The 19,814-nt window shown below is 37.2% G+C and overlaps 2 protein-coding genes across 9 annotated transcripts in view; one reads left to right on the top strand and one right to left on the bottom strand.

Moving 5' to 3' along the window:
• The window catches only part of cdkl5 (cyclin dependent kinase like 5), a 150,055-nt gene extending 144,820 nt beyond the window's left edge, over positions 1–5,235 (top strand). For all 8 annotated transcript variants that reach the window (XM_060833442.1, XM_060833446.1, XM_060833445.1 and 5 more), the window contains one exon: positions 230–5,235. In XM_060833442.1, the coding sequence (XP_060689425.1) occupies positions 230–616 (387 nt within the window). In that variant the 3' untranslated portion in view covers positions 617–5,235. The remainder of the gene's footprint in view (positions 1–229) is intronic.
• A 1,704-nt stretch (positions 5,236–6,939) lies between these two features.
• rs1a (retinoschisin 1a) lies at positions 6,940–19,426 on the bottom strand. The gene is made up of 5 exons (XM_060833264.1): positions 19,391–19,426; positions 16,129–16,240; positions 8,209–8,350; positions 7,714–7,909; positions 6,940–7,095 (listed from the first exon to the last, which is right to left on the bottom strand). The coding sequence occupies exons 1-5, from the start codon at positions 19,424–19,426 to the stop codon at positions 6,940–6,942; spliced, it is 642 nt and encodes a 213-aa protein (XP_060689247.1).
• Between the last annotated feature and the right edge of the window lie 388 nt (positions 19,427–19,814).

Genomic DNA, 19,814 nt, shown 5'->3' with positions numbered 1-19,814 from the left:
CCCTCAACATCCAGAGAGCTTCACAGCCAGTAATGAACTTTTGAAGTGCAATCACTGTTATATAGGGAAACTCTATATTCTTGACGAAAGTAAATTTTATTTTTAAATATTTTATATTTTGTCGCACAAATTTGATGTAAATATTTCTTGCATTCTTCAAACCAAATAAAACTTGCTGTCTTATTGGTTTAACTGATATTTGACTAAAGTATTTTTAAATATTCTACAGAAACACCCTTTGAAATCACTGCGCAAATTTTTGCAATTACCTACTTCATTCAGTCACTCTACTCCCTCAGAAGTACGGTTTCAACCTTTGCCAAACCAGCCAGTCAAGTCATCTCACATTGAGGGTCGCATCCATGCTGCGGGGCAGACTCCTAACAGCAATATACGACAAGATTCCCAGTCAAAACCTAGATCAACTTTTCAACTTCCTGGGCAAATGGAACCTATTTGGCATGTGCTGCCAAGTGGCCGGACTGGAATCGATGGAACTATGAACCCTGACCAATTGATTTCCAAATCAAGTCAAAATGGTCATTCTCTACATTTAACCAGAACAGCACGTTCCAGAATGCCAAATCTAAATGATTTAAAAGAAACAGCACTGTAGTAATTTTTCATTTAATCATTCTAAAATGAATATACTTCTATATCCGATGAATAGCCAGGTCCCTTTAATAAACATTACTGCTGTAATGTTGGAAGCAATTTTAAAAAATCTTAATCATGACAGTAATGCAATATGCAGAATTATCTTAAATTGTTTGAGGTTTTGCAAAACAGTACCTAGTGGCTGTAACAATGGCTAGCACCTGTAATGATTATTAACAAAAGTTCACAATTCATATGGTGTTCAGACTATTCTGTAACAGTTTAAACAGTTTGTAGTTATAACAAATAACATTATTTGTACATTGTTGGAACTGGAGTTTGTCCTGATATCCATAATTTCACAGAGCACAATGTTATTGTGTACTTAATGCACAGTGTATTCACAAGCTGCTGATGCTTTTTAGGCATTTTGTACACTTTCTTCCTCAAACTGTTGTATTTGCATTATATTTAGGCATATGAGTAGTGGTATTTCAGCGAATATACTGGCAATTATGTTTTGTGTGTGGTTAGTAGCTTGTCAAAGTTTGATAAAAGGATTTTATTTTTGGTATGTAATATAGAATCTGTACAAACTACTTTATGAAAATGATATACAAGAATAACAAATTACAAATTGTTACAAAATTGTAACCTGGAATTAACTGAAATGCAAGGTTCAAATGGTTTATCAATGTAAGATGTAGTGTTGGACCTGTTACTTTGAAATATATGCAATTGAGATTATATCATTTTCATTCTTTTGGATAATGTGGGGACTTTGCTTCAATCAAATCATATGGCTTGAAATGGATAAATTGAACTGTAGGGATATTTGATTTAGTTTACTGTGTATTGTGGTAAGTAGTGAACTAGGTATATATTGTATCGAGAATAAACGTTCAAATGCACTTGACTCAAATTATATAAACTGCAAAAGTATAGCTGGAATCAATTTTGCAGCATCTAGATCTTCTAGCAGACAAGTTATTTTTTATCTTTGTGGTTTTGTTTTAAGTTGATTTATACACTTCATGACTTTTGTATTCTTCATTATCACCATGATAACAATACTGAACCAGTTCTGTTTCTTCCCACTTTCAAATAATTTTACTTGATTATGTGTTGATGTAGTAGTATATGCTACGTTTCCTCTGGAGGATATATTGATACAGGAGTTGTACACTCATGCCCCTTGATTATCCAGAAGTTTCACTGATGGTGGCTGTGAGCAATGGTAGCTGGCCATGTACCAGAAACAAAACAAGGGTTACCATTAGTTTTTTAATTATTGCTCTATTATCTAGAGCATAAAATGTGAAATTTTGCTCTTCCCTATAGATTAGTTTGCCACTGCCTCATCAGGAGTTCCTTATGAAGTTGCCGAGGAAGCAGTCTTAGGTTTCTACAAAGGGTTTAGGACTGTGTGATTGTTTTTTAAGGTAATGGGTATGCTGAATATCATGTGTTCTTACAAACATGCTCTTTAAATGACCCGTCTATATATATATATTTGGTGAAAATTGGGCATTTCATTAAAGCAGGAGAATGCCATCTTCATTGTTAATCTCACATAATTTTCTGTGGGAACTCAAGCCCCTCCGGCAGAAAAGTAAGTCATGATCCTTGGATCGTGCCTTGTCTGACAGAAAAAAAATTGCAACACCTCAAAATTGTACTTTTGCTGGATTATGATTGTGCTTATATTTACTTTATTATAGGTTGTGTTCGCTTATGTTAGAAGACATGTTATTTTCATGTAATTTTGCACTTCCAGCATCTGACACCTAGATCTTTTGCCCGTGCCTTATTTTGTGCCTTTTTTTAAAATGTTGACCTTTCCCTTCTGCAGTGATCCCTCAAACAAAAGTTTTTGCTTTTTTTTTGAAACAGAAATAAGTGGCCAAAAGAAAAAGTATAGGTTTATGCAAATTCCTGGTTTAGATCTGGCCTTGAAAATTGAACCTTATTCAAATTTGTAATTCATCCTACATTGTGCATAAGTTGTTATAGAAATTATCAAAATCATCTTTTATGATTTTTATCAAGGAGTTAAGTTCAGATCTTAAGTAGAATCAAAGGATTTGCTTTTCCCTTTGCATTTTTTATTTTAGACTACAATGACATCTTGATTGAGTGACAGTGTAGGAGCAACCAGTATTTGTATGCCACTTCTATTTTATCGATGTCTATTTTTTCTTCGATTATACAATTCAGGTGCATGATGGGAGAGGAGTGTAACAGACTAAAATTTATTAATTGACAATCTCATGTGGTCAAAGGAGTTTACAGCAGTTGCAGTAACCAATCATTCATGAGCTTGTGATTCTCATTCTCCAGTCACAGTCCCTTTTAGAAGGTTTAGTCATAATTGTCACAACTTATACAATATACCAAACAATGAATTTTCCAATAGGGGATGAAGCTAATTTTTAAAGAAAATTAATTATGACTGAGATACATCAAGGAAATTTTGCCGCTTTTTTCAAACAGTAATTACATATTCGGCTGACCAAATCAAACTTTGTCTTTATAGCAAAAGTACAGAGTACATGGTTGTCATGTCATTACAGTTTCTGCCATTTAGCTAAGAGTATTGATGGCAACATGAATTTGAGCTTGCTGCCCTGCTAATAGGACTACGTTCCATTATTCTGAAGCAAGCTCACCAAATGAATGATAAAAGTTGCATACTCTGTAACTCACCCATTAATGAATGATGAGTTGGCAACAACAAAAATGTATACTAGATTTTAAGCAAATTTTATGATATTGTGGACTCCATTAATAAATAGGATTCTTCAGAACTAGATGTATAGCTGCCTTTTTTAACAAAAGGTAATGGTAATGTTCCCACTAAACTGCAAATAAGATTTGATTTGTAATTTCATTCCAAGCCTTACGCCAGCAGATTAAAATAATTTAATAATTTGTATATTCCAAATGTCCCATTGGCAAAAGACACGAAATTTGTTGCATGCAGACACTTGGTGCAAAATGCACATTTGACTAATTACTTAACACAATACTTTTCCATGAAAATAGTGCCTTGTTGGTTTGCAGCTAAATTTGCACTATTGTGAGATGTCTTTCACTGGTACGTTGCCTGATTTATTTTAAGAGATTTCTGCGACATCTGTACCAACATCTTTTCCAGGCATGGCTGTTTTGTCAGTATAATTTTCCTTGCAGTTATTCCAATACTCTGCAGTCCTACTAGACATTTCTGTTCCTTCCCTGCTACTGAATGATATCATTATTTTATGAGTATTACATGTTCTGGCTAGTTACGCTACCTAGATTTCCTACTGACTATACTTTTCTTCAGTGTCATGTGTTCAAAGTGCTTCGGACATAAATAATTTTTATTTAATATACATAATTTTTAAATGAATATTTATATGAATGCTATTGATAAACATTCTTTCAAGAGCTAAAATATTCAGAACGAAGGACATTTTAATATTACCTTCAGTCAGCAGGTGTTGAGTGGCTTCTACCCATTGGCGTTGTCGTTGATGGAAAGTTTCTATACCTTTTGAACAAAGTACTCCCAAATTCTCATTGTGAAATGTGCTTACATATACTACAACAAGTATCAGATTTTGATTTGTCAAATTTGTGTTTTTGAATGTCATTGCAAACAAAGCTCAGATGGTCAGGTTCAGTATTAATGAGATCATTTACAGATTTCCGTATCTTCAACAGCTACAATGTAGTACAGGCATTAACTTTGAAATAGGCTACTCTTATATTCTGCAGAACCTTAAGTTTAAAATTTCGCTTGCTGTTACATTCAGTATTATAAACTTTTTTGTATCCACACACTTTCTCATATTAAACCTTATATGGAAAGGTCAATTTTCAGAGTTAAAACTTGGAGGGGGAAAATGTTGTTGCAAAAAACAACTAAAATGTTGAGATTTTTATGCCACATTTTTAAAATCGCTTTTATACAATGCTAATTGATTGATATAAATCCAGGGTCCAAATAATTCAGCAGAATATAAACCAGCAGGTGTAATTAGTGCTAATGTATATAATTGTCTAAAGACTTGTGTTTTATGCATGCAGATCTCAATACTTCACACAGGTTTGTATGGGTGTAAAGCATATGTATTCTCTGTTAGATCTTAATATCTACAGGATTAGAAATTGTGATTAGGGAACTTATTAATAAGGGAAAGCCTAATAATTATACCTTGCTATTGAATATAGTTCTAATAAGATAATATTACAGGTGTACAAAAAACATGGGGAAAAAAGTTGACTTGAGAGTATATATGTAATTCTGACAAGTGTTTAATGCCTATATTCATAACTGAAATTATATTTTAGGCAGTATATTTTTTTTAAAAATGTGCACATATTTTCAAGTATTCGGGTCTCTGCTCATGTGAAGTCCTTGTTTTCCAGGATTCTTTGGCAGCATTTGTGGTTTCTCACATAGTTGCATTTATGTTTTGTTTCCTTTATTGCAGTTTTTTCCCTTTTTTAATGATTGCCAAGTATAAAACATTTGTAAATTGTTTATATAACATTTATATGTTTGTATATTCAATCCTTATAGTGTGTTTTCCATCTGTATGTACAGCTATTTTGTAAATTTTAATCATACTGTTTGAGTTGTCACTGAATATTGGCATGAAATGGTTAATTTTTACTAAGCACAATGTATTTTTGAATGGACCTTGTAAAACACGTCTTTATAAAAATGCAAATTTTTGCACTAAAATTTTGAGTATTCTTGATTTTAAAAAAATTAATATTTTGATTAATCATTTATCGAGTGGGGGGAGCTACTTAAACTTGGTTGCGTGCTATACAAAATAGTGGGTGTTCATGGAAAAATTGTCGTTGGGCAGGGCATGTGATGGATATAGATCCTAACTAATTTTTTTTAACAAGTATTAAATCTTACTGTATAACTGGTTGAGGATAAAATTGGAAAGTACTCATTGCATCTTTCGAAAAGATTCTGTTTTCTGAATGTTGCAAATATTCCATGAGCATAGTTTGGATGTTGAATGAAAGCATAATGATTTTTCTACCTAGCATTAATCTTCTGTATCTCTTTAATTGCAGCCCTTTAAATATAAGTGAAGCAGGGATTCTGGTACATTCTTCATCTGCTACGTTAGGTAGAAAAAGCTGGTTTTGGGACCCGTTAGAATCTATTACTATAAAAATAAGCTGCAAATGCTCAGCTTTTCAGTGTTTATGGATGCTGAAAGGTTATTTTGACCTGAAACATTAACTCTATCTCTGTCCACAGGTGATCCTTGTATTTCCAGCTTTTTAAACTCTTATTTTAGATTTCTAGCATCTGTAGAACAATGATTTTGGCGACCATTTTAATTGTGGGAAGTGAATATGGGTTTTGTAAAAACTAAAAAGCTGAGTTTAAAGTCTGTTATACAGATTGTACAAAAATCAACCACTCGCATTCTTTGCAAATGAGTCCTGTGTTTGGAGTCTTTTGACATTATTGAAATATGCCTGAGGCAATTGACGTCCACTTGGTATAGTTGTATAATCTGAGTATGAGTTCAAGTCCAGCCCAGAAATGGGTTGAAAGTCCCTTCTGCTGGCTGGAAGCTTTTATCCAGTTACTGTGGGCAATGTTGGATCACATAAGGATTTCAGATGCTGGGCATATAAATAGTTAGGAAAGATGAAAATATATGCAGTTGTAAGTATAAATGTTTAACTTTTGAAGACACGAAGAGTTGAAAAACTTGAGGTTTGGTGTGGAAGGTACTGGGAGAGTCCCAAAAACTAGAACCAAGTAAGCTGAATCCTTTGAAATGGAGAAGGATGCAAGATGGGAAAGCAAAATGAACGCTCAGAGCTTACATTGGAGCTTGGATGAATAGATGAAAATTTCAGGAAGTGGACAATCCTATGGGTTGACGCTGCTAAGTTGCAGAGGTATTGTGAGTTGAGGCCACAGGAGATTTGTAGGAAGGATCTTGAGTTCAGCATTTTGGAAGATGGAGCCAATTCAGGCCACTATGGACAGTGATAAATGAGCATCCACTCATTTCTGGATTATATCCAACGTGATTCTGTGTGGTGGAAAAAATGTGATTGCTCAGAACCCGCAGAAATGAACCTTCAGGCAGCTTTTCAGTACGTTTCAAAGGACTAATGAACACACCTCTCTACTGGCTATAAACCTGTTGTTATTTCAGGTCTACAAGTATGTTTTGTTTTAAAAGTTTAAGGAGAAATAATAAGGTGTAAATTACATTGATAACTTTTTTAGATAGGTCATTACTTTTGACAGTAGCCTGCATTTTTTCAGCAGGACATGCTATTCCTTAATTGATGTTAACATACTTATGACTGGCATTTATTCATGCATTCAAGCAGCTCCATTCTGATAGCGATCCGAACATGCCAGCCCAAGGGCTTAATCCTGATGTATTGAGCAACAATTGGAGGGCGCAGAAAATTCTGCACAGATGATGTTCTGTCTGAATTCCCATAAAATACCTGTGGGAAGGGGAAATAGATCCTGAGAAATTGAGTTCACCAAAAGAGACCATAACTGAATTGTTAAATTTATGTATTCAAATTAAGTTGTCATGCACCTGCAAAGACCTTTTCTTACAATGAGGATTTCTTCCCCCTGTACTTCTAATTTTGCTGATCCTTTAAAAGTTGGACTTTATTCTTGGAAATAGCTGTGTCTTTAAGACTTGGTTAAATGGAATAATGGAACTGGAAACTGTCTCACCAGTATGACTTACAGGCACTTCCAATTGGTGTACAAACATAAAATAAACCAGAGGGGATCTTGTGGTGCAAGGAGGTCAAGTTCCATGTCGTGTCTGCCCTCAACATAAATCATCAGATGATTTAATATATGATTTTTCAACAATCCAGAATCAAATGGGTCTTGTGGCACAGTGGTATTGTCCCTACCTCTGGACCAGATGGTCCAGGTTTATGCCCTACTGAAGTGTGGCACAAATGTTTGAACAGGTTGTTTTGGGGAAAAAAAATACCACCAGCTAGAATGAACGTTCTTAAAATCACAATAGATGGAGAATCTCATTGGTAAACTGAACCCATCCCTCAGCTTATTTCTGAATGAGAGCCAGTACTTACCCGATTGTTTCCAGTCTGGTCTTTATAGTAAACCCAATTAAAGGTTTCGTCAGATCTGTACTGAACACTGTACTTTGTCATCCATTCATCAGCATCACATCGTCCTTGAGTAATGATGCCAGAAATAACTCTGATCATCTTCAGGTCAATCTGAAGCCATTGCTGATTATCTTGATACCTTGACAGCCATGCGCACCTATAATAATAATAATATGTATGTACAAATTGGCATCAGTGATAATACTGATAGAAAAATTGCTGTTGAATTTAAAAATAGGTCATTTACTGATACATATAGTTGTTAGTAAAAAGTGTGAATTTGATAAGCAAAATTACCTTCACTATGCTTTTACTATATTTGCACAGCTTCATCTCTATTCTTGATTAAATTACAAACTAAAATTGTGGTAAACTGAAAAAACTATTCTGCATTTTAATGGTGTTTAACCAATTATCGCATGTGTTAATGTTAGATTCTGCTATGAGATTACTTACCCAAAACCTTGACTGTTGAGTCTTGCTTTGTTTGGCATCCATGAGGAATACCATCCTGTATATTGGTCTTCATTGGAACAACCTATCTGGTCTTCTGTTACAGCTCCAGATTCAAACCCAAGAGCTCGGTGATAAGGACACTCTAAAAATAGTAATGTGCAACTTTTCTGAAACTAATGCAAAAGCCTTTTTCAACATTCATGTAATGTTATAATGAAATAGTTCAGTTTCAAACATGCAAGTTTCAACACAAAATTCTGTTTATACAGCCTGTTTAGCAAAGCAGAGGTCCCAACTGCTTTACATGGGTATTATCAAAGTGTGACCAGATCCACATACAGAGCTATTAGAGCATGTAACAGGTCAATAACTTTCAGAGGTAGTCTTTAAAGTTGGAAGCTTTTAAGGAAGGAATTCCAGAACTTAAGATGTAGACACCTGAAGGTTCAATTGTTAATGCTAGAGCAGTGAAAATTGACAATGAACAAGTGTTTAGAATTGAAGGATCACAGAGATCAATTGTATAAATCAATTCATTGTGCTACAGGAGTGGAGAGGTAGCAGAGGATTTGTTGGGAGTGACCAGACCAGGTAGCCAAGACTTTCTACCAATCCAAGCCTTTACCAAACTATATTATCTTGCAGTTGAGAGTGAGTGCAAGTGATTAACCTAAACTGAACAACAAATTCAACTGCAAGATAGTTTAAGAAGAAAGGGACATGAGTAAAAGAGGAAAATGAGCAAATGTGTTTGAGATTCAACATTAGAATCAGAATTACATGAATAATAGAACAAAGAAGATGGGAAAGGTGGTGGGGGGGACATTGTTAATCAAAGGTAGTATTACATCAGCTGTCATAACAAGTGAGGACTCGTCCATTGAGGTAGTTTGGGCTGAGGTTAGAAACAGTAAAGGAGAAGTCACCTTGTTGGGCGTTTTCTGTAGGCCTCCAAATTGTTCCAGGGATGTAGAGGAAAGGATAGCAAAGATGATTCTCGATAGGAGTGAGAATAACAGGGTAGTTGTTATGGTAGACTTTAACTTCCCCAATATCGACTGGGAATACTATAGTTCAAATAGTTTAGGTTGATCAGTTTTTGTTCCAAGTGTGCAGGAAGGTTTTCTGACACTAAATAGGCAGGCCAAAAAGGGGCAATGCTATATTGAATTTGGTACTGGGGAATGAACCTGGCCAGATGTTAGATTTGGAGGTAGCTCAGCACTTTGGTGATCGTGACCACCATTCGGTTATGGTTTACAATATCAATGGGCAGGGATAGGTAGAGATAGCAGGGAAAAGGGTATAACTGGGGGAAAAGCAATTATGTGATTAGGCAAGATTTAGGATGAATAGGATGGAGAAGGAAACTGCTGGGGATAGACACACTTGAAATGTGAAGCTTATTCAAGGAACAGCTGCTGCGAGTCCTTGATGATAAGTATATACACCTATCAGGCAGGGAGGTAGTTGTTAAGATAGGGAGTCATGGTTTACTGAAGAAGTTGAAGCTCTTGTCAAGAGGAAGAAGGTGGCTTACATGAGGGTGAGATGTGAAGGCTCAGGGCCTTGAGAGTTATAAGTTGGCCAGAAAAGATCTAAAGAGAGGGCTAAGAAGAGCCAGAAGGGGCCATGACAAATTGTTAGCGGATGGGATCAAGGAAGCCTAAGGGCTTATATGGATATATCAGGAATAAAAGAATGACCAGAGTAAGATTAGGGCAAATCAAAGACAGTGTTGGAATGTTGTGTGAGGAATCGGAGGACATTGGGGAAGGCTGAATGAATATTGTTCGCCAGTATTCACATTGGAAAAAATGTTAGTGAGAATACAGTGATACAGGCTACCAGATTATATGGTATTGCGGTTGACAATGAGGAGGTTTTAGCAATTTTGGAAGATCTGAAAATAGGTAAGAACCCCTGGGCCTCTGGGAAGCCAGGGAGGAAATTGCAGAGCCTTTGGCTTTGATCTTTGTAATCATTGTCAACAGGAGTAGTGCCAGATAGCAAATGTTGTTCCCTTGTTTAAGAAGGAGAGTCAAGACAGCCTGGGTAATTATAGGCTAGTGAGCTTTACTTTGGTTGTGGTAAGGTGTTGGAAAAGGTTATAAGAAAAGGATTTATAATCATCTGGAATGAAAAAAATTGATTAGAGATAGTCAGCTCAGTTTTGTGAAGGGTGGGTTATGCCAGAAAAACCTTATTGAGTTCTTTTGAGAAGGTGACAAAACAGGTAAATGAACGCAAAGCAGTTGATATGGTGTATTTTGACTTTAATAAGGTATTTGATAAGGTTCCATACGGTGGCCTATTGCACAAAATATGGAGTTTCGGGAATGAAGGTGAATAAGCGATTTGGATCAGAAAATAGCTAACTGAAAGAAGACAGAGGGTGGTGGTTGAAGGGAAATGTTCATCCTGGAGCTCAGTTACCAGTGGTGTGCCACAAGGATCTGTTTTGGGGCCACTGCTGTTTGTCATTTTTTTTATAAATGATCTGGATGTGGGCGTAAAAGGATGGGTTAGTAAATTTGCGGATGACACCAAGGTAGGCAGAGTTATGGATATATCACGGGTTACAGAGGGACAAAGATAAATTGCAGGGCTGTGCTGAGAAGTGGCAAATGGAGTTTAATGTGGAAAGGTGTGAGGTAGTTCACTTCAGAAGAAATAACAGGAATGCAGAGTACTGGGCTAATGGTAAAATTCTTGGCAGTGTAGACAAACAGATCTCGGTGTCGGGTGCATAAATCCCTGAAAGTTGCCACCCAGGTTGACGGGGTCGTTAAGAAAGCATATGGTGTGTTGGTGTTTATTGGTAGGGGGATTGAGTTTCAGAGCCACGAGGTTATGCTTCAGCTGTACAAGGCTGCACCTGGAGTATTGCGTACGGTTCTGGTCACCACATTATAGGAAGGATATGGAAGCTTTGGAAATGGTTCAGATGAGATTTACTAGGATGTTGCCTGGTATGGGAGGAAGGTCTTCTGAGGAAAAGCTGAGGAAATTGAGGCTGTTTTCGTTGGAGCGAGGAAGGTTGAGAGGTGACTTAATTGAGATATATAAGATAATCAGAGGGTTAGATAGGGTGGACAGTGAGAGCCTTTTTCCTTGGTGAAGGCTAACATGAGGGGACATAGCTTTAAATTGAGGGGTGATAAATTTGGGACAGATATCAGGGGTAGTTTCTTTAATCAGAGGATAGTAGGGGCATGGAACGGCCTGCCTGCAACAGTAGTAGACTCGCCAACATTAAGGGCATTTAAATGGGCATTGGTATACATATGGATAATAATTGAATGGGGTAGGTTAGATGGGCATCGGATTAATTTCACAGGTCGGCGCAACATTGAGGGCCGAAGGGCATGTACTGTGCTGTTATGTTCTATGTAATACCTTTGCTGTCACCTCAACTTTGCTTTCTCTGTGTGACGTTCTTTAATGCCCACATTCTATTCCTCAGAATACAGATTCTGCATATGCTACAAGAGCTGTTTATGTTCTATTGCCAAGGAATTATGTTCTCAGACATAAACCTGTATACTGAATTGAGATATTTTCTCAAGGCTTTTTATCAGTGTCTGGGCCAGCATTTATTGTCCATCCCTAGTTACTCTTGAGAAGGTGGTGTTGAGTTGCCGCTTTGAACGGCTAGAGTGCTTTTGCTGTGATCAGCTCATAATGTGATTAGGGAGGGGGTTCCAGGATGTTGACTTCATGATAGAGATGGATCAGCAATATATTTCCAGGTCAGTGTTGTGAGTTGCTTTGAGATCAGTTTTGCAGTGTTCCCGTGTATCTGCTGTTCTTGTCCTTGCAGATAATTGTGGGTTTAGGCAACTTTCCTCTCCAACTAGTGACAAATAGAGATCTGTCTACTCAGTGGTACCTGTGAATGGACGATTGGTCAAGCTAATAACTAAATTGCAAACATCCTTAAGATCAATGGTAATTGTTCAGATTTACTCTCACATTTTCCAGCACAGGTTCTAGGGGCATTCCATTCAATTGGTAAAGTGGGCTCTTATCAAACAACAAAAAATACAACACAGGAACACGCCATTCAGCTCTCCAAGCCCGTGCTAACACATTTTGCCCTTCCAATACTAAACTGTCTTCACTTGCAGGATACACATTCTGTTCCCTCTGTTCCCTTCCCATTCATGTATCTGACCAGGTGTTTCTTGAATACTACTATTGTGTCTGCTTCTACCACCTCCTCTGGTAGTGTATTCCAGACACACACCACCCTTTGTGTGGGAAACTTGCCTTGCATATCTCTTAAACTCCACATCCCCCTGCCCTGCATCTTTGACCCTGTATCTCCTTGTAATTGACCCTTCCACCCTGGGAGAAAAACCTCATTTTCCACTTTATCCATGCCATTCACAATTTTAAAAACTTCTATCCCTTTCCAGCATTCTTATGTCCTTCATCCTCCAGCATTCCAGTAAAAACAAACCAATCTAGCCAACCTTTCCTCATAGCCAAAATCCCCCATACCAGACAACATCTTGGTAAACTTTTTCTGTAACCTCACCAAAGCATCCATATCCTTTTGGTAGTGTGGTGACCAGAACTATACGCAATATTCCAAGTGTGGCCTAACTGAAGTTCTATAAAGCTGGAGCATAACTTAGACATAAGATATAGGAGCAGGAATTAGGCTATTCAGCCAATCGAGTCTGCTCTGCCATTCAAGCATGGCTGATAAGTTTCTGAACCCCATTTTCCTGCTTTTTCCCAAATATACTGAATGACCTGGCCTCCAACCTTCTGTGGCAATGAATTCCAGAGATTCACCACTCTCTGGCTAAAGAAGTTTCTCTTATCTTCATTCTAAAAGGTCTTCTCTTTATTCTAAGGCTCTGCCATCAGGTCCTCATCTCATGATTTTATAAACTTCTACAAGGTCACCCTCAATCTCCTATGCTCCAGTGAAAACGGTCCCAGCCCTAATAACTCAAACCCTCCATGCTTGGCAACATCCTGGTAATTTTTTTTCTGAATTCTCTCCAGTTTAATAATATCCTTCTATAGCAGAGCAACCAGAACTGCATGCAGTGCTCCAGAAGAGATCTCCTCAACATAGTGTACAACCTCAATATGATGTCGCAACTCCTATGCTTAAAGCTCTGAGCAATGAAGGCAAGAATGTTAAATGCTTTCTTCACCACCCTATCAGTGATGCAAATTTCAAAGAATTATGTATCTGAACCTCTAGGTGTCTCTGTTCTACAACACTACCCAAGGCCCGAGCATTAATTGTATAAGTCCAGTCTATGTTTGTTTTATCAAAATATAAATTAGGTGATTGCTTTGGATTAGTGTGGATGTGATGGGATAAATCTGTGCTATCAATCTCTATGACTCTACTTCTGCAGCAGTTATTCAAACGAAATCATAACCCCAAATGCATTGGAAAATAGTCCAAACCTGCTGAGCCAAAATTCAACTTTTAACAGGTTACACTTAATGATGACTATAAGAAAGAATGATTTATAGTCTTATATAACTTGTCTATCCTTATACTCAATACCCCTTCCAATGAAGTCAAGCATGCCATAGGTCTTTTTTACTACCTTATCTATCTGTGCTGCCACCTTCAGTGATCTGTGGACCTGCACACCCAGATTCCTTTGCATATCAATACTTCTAAGGATTCTGACATTCACTGTCAAATTTCCACCTGTATTTGACCTTCCCAAATGCATCACCTCATTTGTCCAGATCAACTTCCATCTGCTATTTTTCTGCTCATGCCTCCAACTGACCTATATCCTGCTGTATCCTCTGACAATCCACTTCGCTATCTGCAACTCCACCAATCTTTGCATTGTCTACAAACTTACTAATTAGACCAACCACATTTTCCTTCAAATCATGTATGTAGACCATGAACAGCAGAGGTCCCAGCACTGATCCCTATGGACCACCACTAGGCACAGCCCTCCATGCCGAAAAGCATCATTCCACCGTTACTCTGTCTCCTATGACTAAGCCACTTCTGTATCCATCTTGCCAGTTCACCCCAATACCATGTGACCTCATCTTTTGTACCGGTTTACCATGAGAGACCTTGTCAAAGGCCTTATTGAAGTTCATGTAGACAATTGTCACTATTATTCCCTCATCAATCATCTTTATCACCACCTCAAAAAAAATCAAGTTAGTGAGGCACAACCTCCCCACACAAAACTGTGCTGTCTATCGCTAATAAGTCCATTTGTTTCTAAATGCGTATAGATTTTGTCCCTGAGAATCTTGTCCAATAATTTCCCTACCACTGATGTGAGGCTGACAGATCTGTAATTTCCTGGATTATCCTTACTATCTTTCTTAAACAATGGGGCAAGATTTGCTATTCTCCAGTTTTCTCGGACCTTCTCTGTGGCCAAAGAGGGTACAAAGATGTCTGTCAATGCTCCGGTAATTTATCCTCTTGGCTCGCTCAATATTCTGGGGTAGATCCCATCAGGACCCAGGGGTTTATCTACCATAATGCTTTTTAAGATGCACAACACCTCTTCATTTTAAATTGCAAATTGGCGTAGAGATTCATTACTCCCTTTCCTGAAATCATCCTCCGTCAATTCCTTCTCTGTGCTGAATACCAACACAAAGTATTCGTTTAGGATATCACCTATCTCTTCTGGCTCCAATCCTTTCCCTGACTACCCTATTGCTTTTTGTATATCTATAAAAAGCTTTAATTCTCCTTGATCCTGTTGCTAATGACTTTTCATGACCCATGTTAGCCCTCCTGACTCCTTGTTTAAATTTTTTGCAACTTTCCTTATATACTTTAAGGGCTTCATCAGTTCCCACCCTCCCAGAGCTTACATATGCTTCCTTTTTCTTTTTTGCCAAGATAATAACATCCCTGGTCATCCAAGGTTGAGCTAACTTGCCATGCCTATTCTTCATTTTTGCAGGAATATGCAACTTCTGAACTCTTATCAACTGCTGTTTGAAAGACTCCCACATGTCCCTGGAGTGTGTCTTTGACATCCTTCAATAAAACTCATCTACCTTTGAACACTGTAGCATCTGAAAACTGAAGTCATGATCTAAACTAAGATATGTTGGTATGAGATTGAGTCTCAAGTTTGTACCGAAACAACCCTAGCTAACATATTGTCAACTGGACCAAATTGGTCTTTCACATCCCTTTGTTGCCACATCCTTCTATATCCGTAATGTCATTAAGCTCCAGAACTCTCTGTGATAAGTATACTTCTCTGATTTTAGCTTCATAAACAAATCTTATTTCAATTGCAGTAAAATTTACAGACATGCCTTCCCTTGCCGAGCATCTGAGCTCTGGAATTTCTTCCCAAAACACCTTTGCCTGTCTACTTTGCTTTCCTCCATTGAGGTATCCTTAAAAATATCTTTTTGACAAAGCTGTTGCTGAGCTACTCTAATGTGACACTGGCATCAAGTTTTATTTTATGAAGCCCTGGTGAAATGCCTTAGGTCATTTTATTATAGTTGCAATATAAACACAAGTTGTTGCATATTTGTTAGCTCTTGGATTATTTATCATAATTGGCTATTGGGTTCCCATCTTGAGGCATTATGGTAAAGCGTAATCCATTTAATCTTCAGGGGTATTGTTCAACTAAACACCACTGTGCTAAGAAGATTAATGAATGCTCCTCTTATTACTATGAGGAGGAAATTTTCTAGTACATGCCGGTCACCAGTACTGTTAAAGGTCTTTCTGTCAATTAGATGATCCACAAAGATATAAGGTTTATTCCCAACACCAACATCGAAATGAACACTGGATACATTGAAACGTTTTTATGAAGTAGTTGATTTTATTTCTACAATAAGGTCTGGCTAGATTTTAGAGTAATATCTAAACTTGAAAGTGCTTTCATATAAGAAGTATATAATGGTCTCTCTTACCTGGCATACATTCTAGCATTGAGGATCCTGGTGCCATTCCCCAAATTGTGTTGGGTCCATCCTTGCAATCACATTTGCAAGTCTTGTTGCATGACTGTTGTAGATTTTCATTCTGTCAATAACATAGGAGTGTTAGAGGAGTTTATCAAGAACATTGTTGGATACGCACTTGAATTTGTTCTGTGAAAGTTTTACATCAAACGATTGACAAATCTAATTAACATACACAAAATGAAATATGTTCATGAGAATTTAACTACTCATCTCTTTAATCATTTCTCAAAAGGTCTCATGGAGAGAGGTCTTTAAATCACCCTTTTAAAATGTTCATCTCAATCTCATAGTCCATGCAATGGATATACATTTTATTCTATGAATTTAATGCTGGTGCAGGGATATGATTGCTTAAACTTAGTTTTGTGGTTAGTTACTAATTGATTGAAGTGTATGTAATACTAACACATAGATCTAACTGATTGAAAAGTAATGAGCAACAGTTTAAGAATATTATCCAAGTGCAGCCTTTATGAAAACGTTCACAAACAAGTCAGGTCAAAAACAATTGCACAATTTGAACAATATATTGAGCTCCGTACCTGAGCAGCAGATAAAGATGAAAAAGCTTTTCCAAATGATTTGGGAAGAATTTGAAACAGAAAGAAGAAAGATGAGCAATATTTTCTTGAATGCACAAATAATTACATTTCATTTTTCTACGATAATATAAATTAGAGGACATTTAACTATTCTATTTCACAAGGATCTTGCAGCATTGGAATCTTATAAATATCTTCAGCTTTCTGATATTCTACAATTGCTGAGATATTACATTTTGAGTAAACTCAAAGGTTGTAAGACTTTTAAATTTTAAATTAAAAATAGCAAATATAATTTTTTAAAAACAATTTTGGTATTCCTACCTTAGTAGAGAATGCAAAACATACCTTCAAATACGAGTAGAATGGAAAATAGAATGTTTTCTCCCTTCATCTTTTCAAGCTGTGCACTCAGCAAAGTGAATAACTACTGTATATCCAAGAAGATTATCTTAATTCTCCACGTCAGCATCTTTCGTGATCTTAACCTTCATTATGACTTAAATGCTTAAAATCTTATAGCCTTTTATTTGGTTATTATATTTGAGAAACAAACAAAGGGGTTTAGAGGAAAATAAAATTAGATTTGAGTGTAAAAGAAAAATAAACTTTTATAGCACCTTTCAGGATTTCATGACAGCAGAAAGCACTTTACAAGTGATTATATCTTTCTGAGCATAGTCACTGAAAGTGAAGAAAATGCAACTCTTTGTACAAAGTGAGGTACTTGATCAATGGAGTGATTGTGTCGGGATTTTTAAAAATATATTGGGTGGGGGATAAATGTGGGCTAGGACACCAGAGAGAAAACTCCTGAGCTTTTGATAAAATGTCATGGAATCTTTTACATAGCCTGACAGAAGGTGGAGCCTTCACAAAAATGAGTACCATCAAAGGTATAGCATTCGATCGGTAATGCACTCAAATGTTAACCTCAGTTATATGCTCAAATATTGAGTGGAAATGGAACAAACATTGTGCAAAGGTTGAATCCTACATGGTGGTGCAATACAGTTGTGTCAGCTGTGCACATGTTATGAAAAGACTTGAAAAAAGCCAGTGAATCTCTATTGGACTATTTTGATGTTATGTCAGAATTTAAAGAAAGGTATTTTTATAACATGGAGTTACTGAGTAACCTTTTGCTCATCTGTCTTGTTACGTGTACTTGCTCTAAGTTAGTTTTATTAATATAGGCAAGTGTGTAAATGAAACCTCAAAAACAGAGAAGGAGTAGGCCATTCGGCTCTATGATTCGTTATGATCACGACTGATCATCCAATTCAGTAGTCTGTGCTGACTTTGTCCCATTTCCTTTGTTCCTTTTAGCCCCAAGTACTACATCCAAATCCTTGAAACCATATAATGGTTTGGCCCCAGCTGCTTTCTGTGATGAAGAATTCCACAGGCTCACCACTCTTTGGATGAAGAAATTTTCAAGGATCACAGTCAGTGAGAAAGGAAAAATAAAATCAAACTGCACACAGAGAAGTGATGCTTTAAGCTGTGCTGCTAAGAAGGGTACAGTTTCTGAGCTGTTAGAACTTGGGGAGACGTTGGAATAGCAATTGGACAACCCTGTGTAGTTGGGGCTCTAAGTCATAGGAGGTACTTGGTGCAGATACCGGTTGGAGTTAGGTCTCAGAAAAGTTCTTGAAGCTGCCAGAGAGTAGGAAGGAGCCTGCAAGAGATTAATATTTCAGTACCTCTGAGTGTGACAGGTGGGAAGCCCATTTGCTTGGTAAACTGAGCAATATTGAAGTTCAGAAAATACCCAGAAGCAATTGTGATTAATACATCAACAATCAAGGCCAGTTGTTACAAAGATAACAAAAAGACAAAATGAAAGGGTCAGTAGCTGAATGGATGGAATGTTCAGAGGAGAGAAAATTAGCAGCACACATTGAAGAACAGAGCCATTACAGAGAAGGAACTGCAGATGACGATTGAGTCCTGAATATTGAGGGGTATATGACTTTCAAGAATAAGAGGGAGCTAAAGAGTGTAATACTCTTAATCAAGATGGCAAGTTAGAGATCACTTTGGTTCTGGAGATCAGGATAAAGCATAGATTTGAGTGGAGGTGAGAATTGGTAAGGAAATAAGGTCACTACTGGGAGTGCCAACGGGCCTCCTTACTATAACTACAGTGTGGGAGAAAGTATATACAAAATATTGGATGCTTGTGATAAAGTGAAAGCAATAATCATGGGATACTTTACATACAAACAGGAAAAATGTACACTTGCTATGTGCTACTCCTTCAAAGAGTTTCAGTAAATTGGTTAAACTTAATTTCCTTTTCCCAAACTTGTGCTGACACTTCCCAATTATCTTGAGCTTTTCCGACTGCACAGTTAGCTTCTGTTTTTAGAAGGGAAGATGCTTCAATAGATATTTAAAGAAGTGATAGCTATGCACTTAGATAATATCCAGGCTTGGGCCTGAGAAGTGGCAAGTAACATTCAAATTATAGAAAAGCCAGGCAATGATCACCTCCAATAAGAGACAATTTAAATATAGCTCCTTGACATTATAATCTCCGAATCCCTCACTATCGACATTGTGGGGTTACCATTGACCAGAAACTCAATGGGACTTGCTATATAATTACTGTAGCTACACGAAATGGTCAAAAGCTAGGAATACTGCAGTGAGTGACTCACCTCCTGCCTCCCCAAAGTCTCTTCATCATTTACCATTCAGAAATGTGATGGAATATTCTCCAGTTGCCTAGAAAAGTGTAACTCCAACAACACACAAGAAGCTGGATGACTTTCAAAAGCTGACTGAGGGCAGATATTCGCAGGTAAAGGGACAGCTGGTAAATGGGAAGCCTTTGGAAATGAGATAATGAGAGTCCAGAGAAAGTACGTTCCCGTTAGGGTGAAAGGAAAGGCTGGTAGGTAAAGGGAATGCTGGATGACTAAAGAAATTGAGGGCTTGGTTAAGAAGAAGGAAGCGTATGTCAGGTATAGGCAGGATAGATCGAGTGAATCCTCAGAAGAGTATAAATGCAGTAGGAGTATACTTAAGAGGGAAATCAGGAGGGCAAAAAGAGGACATGAGCTAGCTTTGGCTAGTTAAGGA

Source organism: Hemiscyllium ocellatum, chromosome 12 (genome assembly GCF_020745735.1).
Source record: "Hemiscyllium ocellatum isolate sHemOce1 chromosome 12, sHemOce1.pat.X.cur, whole genome shotgun sequence".
Taxonomy (NCBI): domain Eukaryota; kingdom Metazoa; phylum Chordata; class Chondrichthyes; order Orectolobiformes; family Hemiscylliidae; genus Hemiscyllium; species Hemiscyllium ocellatum.
The sequence above is the reverse complement of the archived record's forward strand: the minus strand, read 5'-3'. Positions and strand labels throughout refer to the sequence as shown.

Bases quoted from the DNA above. Each gene is read 5' to 3' on its own strand.
- rs1a (XM_060833264.1), bottom strand. From the start codon at position 19,426: ATGGTAAATGATGAAGAGACTTTGGGGAGGCAGGAG. The intron at 8,351-16,128 runs GTAAGAGAGACC...TACTATTTTTAG, and splicing joins AATGCTAGAATGTATGCCAG to AGTGTCCTTATCACCGAGCT. The intron at 7,096-7,713 runs GTAAGTACTGGC...CCCTTCCCACAG, and splicing joins ACCAGACTGGAAACAATCGG to GTATTTTATGGGAATTCAGA.